Source organism: Arachis hypogaea, chromosome 15 (assembly GCF_003086295.3).
Source record: "Arachis hypogaea cultivar Tifrunner chromosome 15, arahy.Tifrunner.gnm2.J5K5, whole genome shotgun sequence".
NCBI lineage: Eukaryota > Viridiplantae > Streptophyta > Magnoliopsida > Fabales > Fabaceae > Arachis > Arachis hypogaea.
In genome coordinates this window covers 134,583,731-134,595,929 of record NC_092050.1, presented here as the reverse complement: position 1 = coordinate 134,595,929, position 12,199 = coordinate 134,583,731, and the positions used below count along the sequence as shown (strand labels likewise).

Genomic DNA, 12,199 nt, shown 5'->3' with positions numbered 1-12,199 from the left:
TGGATATAATTTTATCATATATATATATATAGCAAAATAGCACTATTAAAAATAACAAAGTAGAAAAACAGCAACTAAAAATATTCATAAAAATATTCCTCAATTTCCTAAACCACAAAAATAGCACTATTTACGCACTACTACTCCCAGAAATCTAAATAAATCATAGGAATCCCAAATTTGAATGTTGTTAGGGTTATGGAATGATACATCAAACTAATTCAATATTTTTATTAGCCACTGTAGTTGACACAGTATCATTACCATCACCGTTCTTCTCTCCATTATTACAGGAACAATAACAGGCATATAATATCAGCTGAATCAGTCCAGACAAAGCTCCAATTCCATTACTTACCTGCAGCCATATGTATTACTAGATTATTAGAGACTAATTAAAAATAGATCCGATATTTGAAAAGTTAGTTACCACGTACCAGGACGTAAATATCAAAAGGGTGGATGAGAGCGTATATTGTCCAGCACACTCCATTGAGGAAGTTAGTTAGAGATAGCCAAAACGGCATATATTCCACACTCTTCGTTTTTATAACCTTTGCCTTGTCAATAATTTAAAAATATACCGAAACTAATGTCAGTTTTGGATGACATAATAAACTTTTGTGGATACAGTTATAGAGTAAAAAAAAAACTTAATACATGTAAATACAGTTATAGAGTTTTTTTTGGTGACTAAATACAGTTATAGAGTTATAGAGTACAAAAAAACAAATACATATAAATAAACTTAATAAATATTTTAAAATAAATAATATTTTTTAACTAATAAAAAATATTTTACATTAAATTTAATTGATTTTAAATTTAAAAATAAATATTTAAAATATTCTAAATAATCCAATTTAAAATCTTAAATTGGACATTATAATTTTAAATAAGATTTATTCAAAACGACTAAATTTTAAATTAATTTGAATTAAAGAAAACCTTATCTAACTGTATCCAATACAAATCCTAAGCGTATGGGTTTAAATAAGAATTAAAAATTATGCAAACATATGGGATAATTAGGAATTAAAAATTGAAAACTTACCATGATCGTAAGAGGAGAGACATACATCATGATATTAAATATATCACACAGTACACCAACCACTAACGATCTTTTGTGAGTGCCATGTAGTACCAGCAACGTTATAAGAGCAACAGCGGCAAAGAACAAAGCCTCTAATCCCAGAAGGAGTAGTACCTTCCTCTGAAATTATTATTAGACAATATAATTAATAAGAATAGCTAGATTAACATAATCTACACGATTCAAACTTATAGAAATTAAAATAAAATATTAAAAAAATTAGAAGAAGCATCCATATACAGACCCGTCCTTTGTTAGTGGCATAAATGTAAAAAATGGTGAGATAGACGAACTCGAAGACAAGGCCAACGCCATTGATGGTAACCACAAGAAAACTGTGAGGGTGCACGAAAGGAAGCCCATAAAACACCCAAAACGCACAGTTTAAAACCGTTGCTATATATGGATCGGGTTTGAACTCTTCCACGGACTTTTTCTTTATTATCCGATAGAATGTTGGTCTGAAAGAAACATTCATTCAAATAAACAAACAAAAAAATTTAAAATTGAATATTCTGATAGGCAAAAAGTAAGAAAAAAAGTTATTGATAACCTGATTAGCTATTTAAATGTTGGATTAGATAATGAAACTTTAATTATTACTTGTTTATATCACACGGGTTCGACTTTTTCTTTATTTTTTTCATTATTATTATTATTATTCCAAAATAGCATTTTTCAAGTGGAAATTATTAAAAAACTGAAAAAAAAAATCGCAAAATTATATATATCCAAGGTCCCTAGAAAATTTATTTTTCTGATAATGACAGTGCATGAGATTTCGGCAGTCATCATGAAAGTTTTATCGTTATTTTATTTTTTTATTTGTATCATAATTAATCTTTAACAATCAAACATCAAACAATGATGAACAAATAAGCAGAATAACATGATCAATCACACCGAAATTATTGACAAAGAACAAAAAAAAAAAAGACGCAATTATAACAAAAACATATAAATAAAAGTAGATGCTGAGTCTAGAGTTAGTTTACGCTGGTGAGAAAAACAAGCCGAAAGAGATCACATTCCCTGCGCACAGAAGCAATGCAAAAACCTCTCAGAAACTCGCATAAACACGTAAACCTGTGTAAATCTCATTCAATTCTCAACGGAACAAATTAAAGAGAGAAGTATGAACAAACCTATAATGCCGATAACGGTACGAACAAGTGCAGCGCTCACCATCCTCCTTCTTCTTCTTCTTCAATGACACCCAAATAGAGAGAAAGAGTTAAGTAAGCAGAAGAGTGGAGAATTGACAGCTACATGCATCAACAACTGCTATATATATATATAGATAGATAGATAGATAGAATATAAAATCTTTTTGGATAACTAATAGAAAAAACAAAAAAGATAAGTTAGTTAATTATCTTCTGATCTATTTCAAATTTGAATTAGATTCAATCTAAACTACCTATTTTTTCTGGGGACAATTTTACTAATTTTAGTATTGTGAATTTAATTTTAATATAATGTAAAATAATTTTATATATATATCTACGTAATAGTTATCTAAAAAAATAAATATAATTGTATTGTATAAAATATTTTATACGATCATGCATCAAAATTAAACTTTTTTTTATAATAGATAAATTTAATTAATATTTTTAATAGTTAAAGGAAGTGATATTTTCAAAAGATTTTAAATAATTTAATTTAATTTACTAAGGGTGTATACAGTGTACACTATACATTGAGCAATAGAAACAGATCGAGTCCAATGAACTAGTCTAATGAACTAGTCTAAAAAATTATAAGCCCAACAAAATAAGATGAAAAAAAAAATTAAACTACTATTTTTAGTCATAAAAATTAAAAATAATAATAAATTTAATTAACAAAATGAACAAAACTAATTTTGTTGGTACGAATTTCGTTCATTTATAATAGATTTACCGATATTCTGAAATTTGATAAATAAACATTATTTTATTTGAATTAATCCAATATAATTGGTTGTTAACATATATAAATTAAAATTGAAAAGTAAAATAATTTTGTCCTCATATTTAAAAAATAAGTTTTGAAATGTTGTTTCAAATGTCGAAATGGATTTTTGTCAAACTAATTTGAAATATATAATTTGTAGAACTTTAATCATTTTTAACTTGAGAGATAAAATTATTTTATCCATACCAAAAAATCTAAAATCCTATCCAATTAATACGTTGAATATTGGATTTGATTTTATCACATTTTTCATTGCAATCTGAATTTTATAATAACTATGCCTTGAATTTATAAAGTAAATTCTTAACTTAAAATTCACTTTCCATTTAGTGTAAATTTGATATCCAATGATAGTTGTTGCCCTTTCACATGTATTTTAATCATTTTACAATTTATTTGAATCTCTTTATTAAACTCCAAATAGTGGAGAGCGTACATATATTTAGGGTAAAAGACAAATATATTTGGATGATGCCTAACAAAAAGATGGAAGGCTCAATTTAGTTTATTATTGTATCGTTTAAGTATTAATTTGAGATGTTTAATTTTTGGAAACTCAAATTAATTAGAGGTGAATGCGGATTAGATATGACCAAAATTTTGATCCGATTTACACTAAAATTATCGGATCGGATTCAATATCCGCAGTTTTTAAGTTTGGATCCGATCCGATCCACACATTTGCGGATCAGATCGAATTGAATATCGGATATATTTACAAAACACAAAAATATTTTTATTAAAAAATATCAATAAAATTTATTTTTTCTATTCTTTTAAATATGTTTACTCTTAAAATAATATTAAACATATTTTTTTAAATAATAAATTAAAATAATACAACATATATGATAATTATTAGTTAAAATAAAACATAAAAAGAATATTTACTTATTTATTTCTTTATTTTTACATATACTTACATAAAATTCGCAATCCGATCCTATTAGTATGCGGATCGAATCCATATCTACAATTTTCAGATCGAATTCGGATAAACACTGCGAATATGCCGATTGGATCCGATCTATGAATACCCCTAAAATTAATGCACAAGTGATTATTTATGAACTACTTTAACTATTTACTTCTCTCCATTTTGGCAAAGCATATAAATAGTTACTTTTACTTCTATCAATTATGCTATTCAGAGTTTAGATTTTTTTTTTTCCCCTCACCCCTTGAATTCTAGCAAGAAAATAGAATTTACCTACCTTAGGAAAATGACATGATATGCAAGGTATCATTAGTTTATGCTATTAATAGCTTTAATAGGTTCCATGATAGAACTTAAAGTATTTGAATTCTACTTCAACCTTGATAGATAGAGAACTAGAGAAGCTATACATGTTATTGAGATTATGTTTTTGTTTTTAGACTGCATAATTTCCATAATTGATTATGCTTTGAAAACAAATTCAACTAGAAGGGTAAAAACGATATAACTTCAACTTTCAATTTTGCCGGAATGAATTCTCAAAAGCAGAATTAAATTAATTAAGCTTTGTTGCGGATGCAGATGGACAAGGCTGCATTACTAGGGAGTGTAGTAGATCATGTGAAGGATCTAAAGCTAAAAGCGATGGATGTGAGCAAAAACATCACAATTCCAAGTGAAACTCATGAAGTAACAATAGAGTGTGACCCTGATCATCAAGATGAAAGCTATGCTAAAGTGAAGATACTGAAGCACAACATTGTAATTTCAGTTTGCTGTGATGATAGACCAGAACTTTTCAGTGAACTCATTCAAGTGCTAAAAGGGTTGAGGCTCACAGCAATTAAAGCTGATATAGCGGTGTTGGTGGCAGAATCAAGAGCATATTGGTGCTATGCTCTAAGAAAAATGAAGGAGGTGGTGGTGTTTGCCTTAACATTCTCAAACAATCACTCAAATCTGTTGTTAACAACATTGCTTCATCATCTATGACATCAATTTGTCCCACAAGAAGTAAGAGGCAAAGGTTCTTCTTGCCTTCACATTTCATACAGTGATTTTTACAATTTTTTATTTTATTTTACTTCTCACTACACCAAATTAATCATATAGCTACACTTAATTTACGATTCTTATTTTAAGAGTCTTTATTCTTTAATATAGTGACATTTATACATATAATTTTTTATCTGTCATCAAAGTTTGTTTAGATGTCATTTTTAGAAAAGATTTTTTGTTTGATGATTTTTTTTAAAAGATCTTTTACAAAATTAAAAGAAATTTTATGTTTGAACATCTCATATAAAAAGATCTTTTTATTTATCAATTATATTTGAATAAAATAAGATAAAAATATAATTTTTTTTTATATATTATAGCTTTTGAAGTCATGGACTTTAATTTTTACTGTAAACACTGGTGAAAAGAGAAAGCTTAACTAGAAAAAGGTGCAGCATGCATTAACCAGAGAGGCCTGTTGATTCTGTGATTTTTAGCAACTTGTGTGGATACTTATTAATTGTTCCATGAATTTAATCCACCAAATGCAAATTTAATGCCAAATCACAAAAAGCTTTGAGACAATGTCCTGCAGGCTAGATTAATTATCCGAATAAGAATAAATGACCATTTGTACCCATAAAAGATGAAAATGTCGACATATGTACCCACACTAAATCGAAACTAAACTTATACCCACGGAAGATGTCCTCCGTGTGACAAAAGTACCCTGTCTTTGGAGGGTTGGAGTGCCACGTAGGGTACTTTTGTCACACAGAAGACATCTTGCGTGAGTACAAGTTTAGTTTCGATCTAGTGTAGGTACATATGTTAGTATTTTTATCTTTTATGGATACAAATGGTCATTTATTCTATTTTCTCCCTTAAATATTTGTTGTCAAGTTGTAAGTGATATTGCTTATTTTCAATTAAAGTTTCTAAAATTGGATAAGTCAAGTTTTTAAGAGTTTTACACTTTTACTAACAAACATTCTTGTAGAGTTGTAGTATTCTTATTAAAAAGTACGTATTTGAATAATTTGCTAAACCTCCTTTTTAATACCATTGAGAATTTGAGATATCATTACACCTTGATCATGATTCATTTAGTAATAGCAATTTTTGTTTGCACACCATTCTAGACATTCTTAACATAAGTTTTGCAAGTACATGCGAGGAGATTATCTTTACATTAACCAAAGTTTTATATAATTTTGAGGTGGGTTCAACTAAAAAATTACTTTTTTTTTAGTTAATCTCAGTTAATTTTTTTAATTATTTATTTTAATTTTAAATTTTAAATTTTAAATCTTGAATCCTAATTTTTATACATAGAAAAGATTTTTTTCTATCTCTAACCAGTCATTTCACACACATTAATTCAATCACATTAAAAAAAAAAAAAAGGCAGGCAGCTGATCATAGTGCCACACATGAAAAAGAAAAACAAAAACATTTCAGACAAAAATAGGATATGTTTTAGTTGCCATAAATTCCTTTAAAAAAGTTTCTCTGTATGGTAAATGATTATATTGAAGCCTATAAACGTAAAAGAATTGAAAGCCCTCATGTATATGCCATTATTGACACAGCCATTCGAAAAATGATATGGGGTAACCTTTGCTTTTCTTATCTTTTACATGTATGCATGAAGTTTTTAAATTTATGAACACTTACACATTTTATTTGAGCAAATCCTTACCCTGGCTCTTTCTTTTCTTCCTGGCTTCTCCAGTGAAAATAAATCAATCTATAATTATACTACAAGAAAAAAAAGACCTATAGCTACCTTTTTTTTTTGCTGCACTTTAGAAGCATGACCAAAATTGATCAATAGCCATGCTTTTATGAGGGTGGCTATTGAATAGAGATTTGGCCACTTTTTTTTTGCTACGCTTCAAAAGCGTAGCGGAAGAGGTTAATAGCCACACTTTTATGGAGTGACAATTGATTCAAAATTTGGTCGCACTTTTTTTTGTCACGCTTAAAAAGCGTAGCCATAGAAATAAACCGACATACTTTTAAAGCGTGCGATAGAGTTTTATTCGATCTTCTTTTATGAATTCTCCTTTTATGAGCAAGTTATCATTATTGGTTCAATCTAAGCTTTATCTTGTTACCTGTGCAAGTAATGCCTGAATACTAGTTTTAAGTCTTACACAAGATTAAAAGGGTTGCATAGTGACTCCATGCTTTTACTGCTCTAGAAAAGTATTAGTTAGGATAAACTTCTCACTGCTGAAGTCTTGATACATTGCTCTTGATGCATTGGCGGAAGGAAGATACTTCTCCATTCTGCATGAACTTGGATTTCTTAAATATTGTGCCCCTTAACACATTTGAATTAAGACCAATAATAATTCTTATTATCTACATATTCAGTGGCGAGAGTGGAGCAGGGAAGACCAAGACAACAAAGATAGCAATACAGTATTTGGTTGCCGTTGGTGGTGGAAGTGGAATAGAGTATGAGATATTGAAGACTAATCCAATACTAGAAGTCTTTGGTAATGGAAAAACATTGAAAAATGGCATAGGGGAAGTTCATTGAGATTCACTTCAGAGAAACTGGTAAAATATGTGGTGCTAATATCCAAACATGTAAGTCTACTACTTAATTGTGATTGAAGCTACATTTCTTTACTTCTATTATAAGTTTTTAACAAAGAGTTGAAAATGTTTGCATCTATGTGCTGACTGCTGATCTATGGTGCTCTTAGCATGATCATACCATAAACAATTCTTCTGGAAAAGGTAATGATGCCATCTTCTGAGCTAGTTATTCTTCTCAATTTCTGTTTATACTACATTAAGACACCTTAATTTTATTTGATATTTGAACAGTCTAGAGTTGTCCAATGCAATGAAGGTGAAAGGTCCTATCATATGTTTTATTAGCTATGTGTTGGGACACCACTATCTCTATGGCATAAATTTTCTTGTGAATCGTCAAGGGGTCAATTTCCACCTGGTTTTTCTACTGAGGTAAGATAAGGGTATATGTTATACTTAGTTTTATGGACTTGCATACTTAATTTTCATCATCAACTTCTTCTAAAATGATTGTAGTTTGTAATCATAGCCTCTTATATAACACTTGTTGATTTGTTGAGTATCCTTCTAAAATATTCTCTAAAATATTTTTTTTATTTTTAATTGTAGGTTGCAGATTTTGAATCACCGACACAAGACCATATTCTTTGTCTATCATAAACCTCAACAACATAGACCATATTCTTTGCCTTTCATAAACCTCTTATATAACATTTAAAGGAATTTTATGATTGAATTGTTAGTTTTACATGTTTGGATTACGTTAGAATTTTTTGAATTTACATATTATGGATTATAATTATGTAAAACTTGTTGAATTCAACTTTTAAAATACATTGTTGCTATTTTTGTAAAAATTGTGTAAAATTTGGATTTGTTAAAATACAATACCATTTCTGGAGAGATAATAGAAAGTTTTGATGTTGGAGAGATTATGGCAGTTTAAAACAGTTACTAAATACAAAAAAAAATGTCACAGGAATTAGTAACTTAGTGGCGGTTTTAAATTGAAAATCTGTCACTAAAAATATTGTGACGGTTTAAATAGTCACTAAATAGTCCTAAAAATTGTCGTAAGAACTAATAATTTAGTAACAGCTTTAAATCGTCGCTAAATATTGTGACGGTTTAAAATAGCCTTGAAATATAAGAAAAAACTATCATAAGATTTAGCAATTTAACGACAGTTTCAAAATGTCGCATAATATAGCATGAAAAATACCTTGACAAGTGTTACAAATCAGTGACGGTTTTATAGTTCAAAAACCGTCACAAACAGTTTAGAGACACTCCTTACCAATGGTGGTCCAAAACCGTCACTATGTCAGCTAGTGACGCTCAAATCCGTGATGCTTTTTTTAATCGTCGCAAAAACATTTAGTGAGGGTTAAAACTGTCGCCAAACATTAAAAAAAACCATCGCAAAATGCTTTTTTGTTGTAGTGTCCTATTTAGAGAGGGTCAATTTCAGTAGGTGAAATAATTTGTTTTTCATTTTTGAATTTGTATACCTAGTAGCAGTGTTCTATAAACTGAATCGGACTAGCCGATTTGACTGGATTAATCGAGAACCAGTCTTTTGGTCGGTTCGGTTGATGTATAGAACCATTTTGCAAAAAATCGGTTAGAAAACTAAATGAACTAGCAGTTAACCGATGAACTGATAGAACCAGTCCGGTTTATATACACCCCGATTTGCTCCTCTATCCATTAAACGGCACCGTTTGATTCTTAAAGCCAAAAAAACAAACAAACACAGCTAATAGCCTCTCCCTTCTTTCTCCACAAGCAGATCAAACCCAACCCTAAAAAGTAAAAACCCTATCAGAGTAGAGTAGCAGCTAGGCATCCTCACTACTATTGGCGCCGTCGTAGCAACTTCTCCCGCCGCAGTCCCCACTGCTCAAGCTCCTCTCCCCCGTCGCAACATGTCTCTTTTAGCAACTTGTCTCTGTCTCATTCCTTCGTTGCTGCACGACCCTGTTTTGCTGGTCCCACTGCTCAAGCTCGCCTCCTCCATTGCAATGCATCTGGCGTCGCAACTCATGTGGCGTCGCATCTTGTAACGATCCACATTTTTGAAAATATAAATATAAATAAGTTAAAATTTATTTTTATAAATTAGAGTTCCTTATTTTTAAAAATTACTTTATTATAAGTAATTTAATGATTTTTTTAACTATTTGAATTTAATCAAATTCATATTTATATATATATATATATATATATATATATATATATATATATATATATATATATATTTTATGATGATATATTTTACATAATTAAAACTTTAATTCTAGTAATTCATAAGTAATAAAAATTATATGTATATTTTAATTTAAGTAATTGATATTTTTAATTTAAAAATAGAGTTTAGTTAATATTATTATTATCAAGTTCCAAATCTGCCGATATGAGTAAATATCGGTATTCTTCGGTGAGCATAGCTTCGTTAATGCTTCATCAAATATCTTTTATCCTTAAGTTACTAATGTCATTTATATTAGTAACTCGTATATATTTAATCTTATATATTACTATAATTTTATATTATTCAACCTTATATATATTATTTAGCTCATCAAATATCTTTTAATTAGCATCATTATTTGATATATTCACCTTGATTCCTTCTCTTGGCTGAATGCCATAAGGAAACCAAATGAAATAAAGCCAAACGTGGCTTATGCACATATACATATATATAAAAGGGACGCTCTAGTGTACATATGAAAGTTGAGAAAGATGTAAAGATAATTTGTCTCTTGTGCTTGGAGGCAGGACACGTGGGAGTTTGGCTTCCGTAACGGAGCAGGTTGTGGGGGGTTGAGATTTGGGAGAGGCTTAGAAGGCTTAGATATGGTGAGCCTAGCCGGTAATTAATGAGAGCTATTGAAAGAGGGTTGGATGGGTGGGTGGGCCATTGTGGCTATGGGCTTTGGCGGAAAAAGGTTTTCGGTCAAGGTCTCCGAAAAAAAAAAAAAAGATGTGCTAATGTGAAGAAAGGGAAGTATTGTCTCCACTTTCTAGCATGGTTAGGGAAACTGGGGCAGCCCAAGAGAACCGACGGTTTTTAGCGGTTCGGTTTATATATGTATAATTAGGGGAAGGGTTTAAATGGAATCAAATCCATAAATTGTAAATTGAGGTGATTGGATTTCTACGAACCAAAAAACCATAAATTTGATACACAATAGATGAATATATACATATATCATTTTTATATTATCCATTTCTAAATTTTATAGATTTTATTTCAGTTAAGATAGTGAAGGGAAGAGCTCCATTCACTATCCTAACTGATACATCGATACTGGAAAATTTTTTTCCTTTCTTATCTTAGTCTATGATCTGAACGAGTCGCACATACACCCTAGTACAGGTTCCCTGGTGCTGAGGACATCCCCGAAGAGCGGGGGATTTTTTGACATTTCGGATTGGCTGTCTTGTGTTTCTAATAAGTTGTTTCACATTTGGCATGGTGAGTCGTATACATACTGAGTTGGTTTAGATCAATCTTAACCCGATGTTTAAAAAGCAGTTATAAACTAATTAATAGAAATTTTTTATATAAATATTATAAGTTATAAGAAATCCGATAAGATAATAAGAAGATTAGATGAATAAAAAAAATAGAAAATCGTGCATTTGCGCAGAATCATTACTGCTAATTCGCAACCGCGACAAGATCAACAATTCCGTGGGCTTGAGCTTCTGCTGCTGACATAAAAGCATCCCTTTCCATGTCTTCGGATACAAGCTATACAAGTTTGCCCGTTCTTTGTACATAAACTCTTGTGATAGTTTCGCGCAGCTTTAGTAGTTCTTCTGCTTCCAGGATAAATTCTCCCGTTTGTGCTTCATAAAAAGAACTAGCGGGTTGATGGATCATTACCCTAATGATATTAATCGAAATCGAAAATAAAACCGATTATAACCGTATTGATTTAGATTTGTTTGAGACATTTTTTTTGAAGCTTGGATGGAAGGGATTCGAATTCTAATCTATATCTAAAATCCAAAACAACCAATTCAAACCACATAATTTGCTTTGAAATTGTTTTTTCATTATTATAGATACTCATGATTTGTTAAATTAGGTATATAATTTTTAAGTATTTATGTGTTCTTGGTATAACATAATTGTTCGATGTTAAGAATGAGACTTATTTAGTTTTTTCTCAGAATGCATAGTGCTATTTATATCGTTGTGTCAATGTTGGTTTTAAAGATGCTATGAAGACTTGCGACGGCGGAGTTGTATAAAAATTAATGTGGAGACTTGTTATATGTATGTATGTGTTTAGGGTATAAAATCGCAGATCGAATCCAATAGAAAGTGGTTGAAATAGGATCGTGTTGGAGTAAAGTTTCTTAAAGCAGCACGCTTATCAAACCAAACCACAAGCGAGTTAATTGTTCGGATGAGAGCAGCATTCGGATCAAAACAGAGGCAAACCGAACCGCACATATCCATAGGACAACGTAAATTGGGAGCTCGATCGGAGACTACTGAACCGGCCCAGAATGGTCCGGCCGAACCAAAGGGAACTGTTCCTAGTTCATAGTGTGCAACCCTAATTTCCTAACCAAAGTCCCACCCCCTTTGCCTGTGACAAACGCGTCTCCCGCGGCTGCTTCCCAGAGTCAAA

The 12,199-nt window shown here is 30.4% G+C and overlaps 1 protein-coding gene and 1 pseudogene across 1 annotated transcript; one reads left to right on the top strand and one right to left on the bottom strand.

Annotated features, from left to right (window-relative positions):
- Positions 1 to 207: 207 nt before the first annotated feature.
- Positions 208 to 2,284, bottom strand: LOC112747164 (bidirectional sugar transporter SWEET6b-like). Its single transcript, XM_025795162.3, has 6 exons — positions 2,242 to 2,284; positions 2,092 to 2,128; positions 1,341 to 1,557; positions 1,055 to 1,216; positions 438 to 560; positions 208 to 358 (listed from the first exon to the last, which is right to left on the bottom strand). The coding sequence occupies exons 1-6, from the start codon at positions 2,282 to 2,284 to the stop codon at positions 212 to 214; spliced, it is 729 nt and encodes a 242-aa protein (XP_025650947.1). The 3' UTR covers positions 208 to 211.
- Positions 2,285 to 4,574: 2,290 nt separating this feature from the next.
- On the top strand, positions 4,575 to 5,050 carry LOC112747163 (transcription factor bHLH51-like; annotated as a pseudogene).
- The last annotated feature ends 7,149 nt before the right edge of the window (positions 5,051 to 12,199 follow it).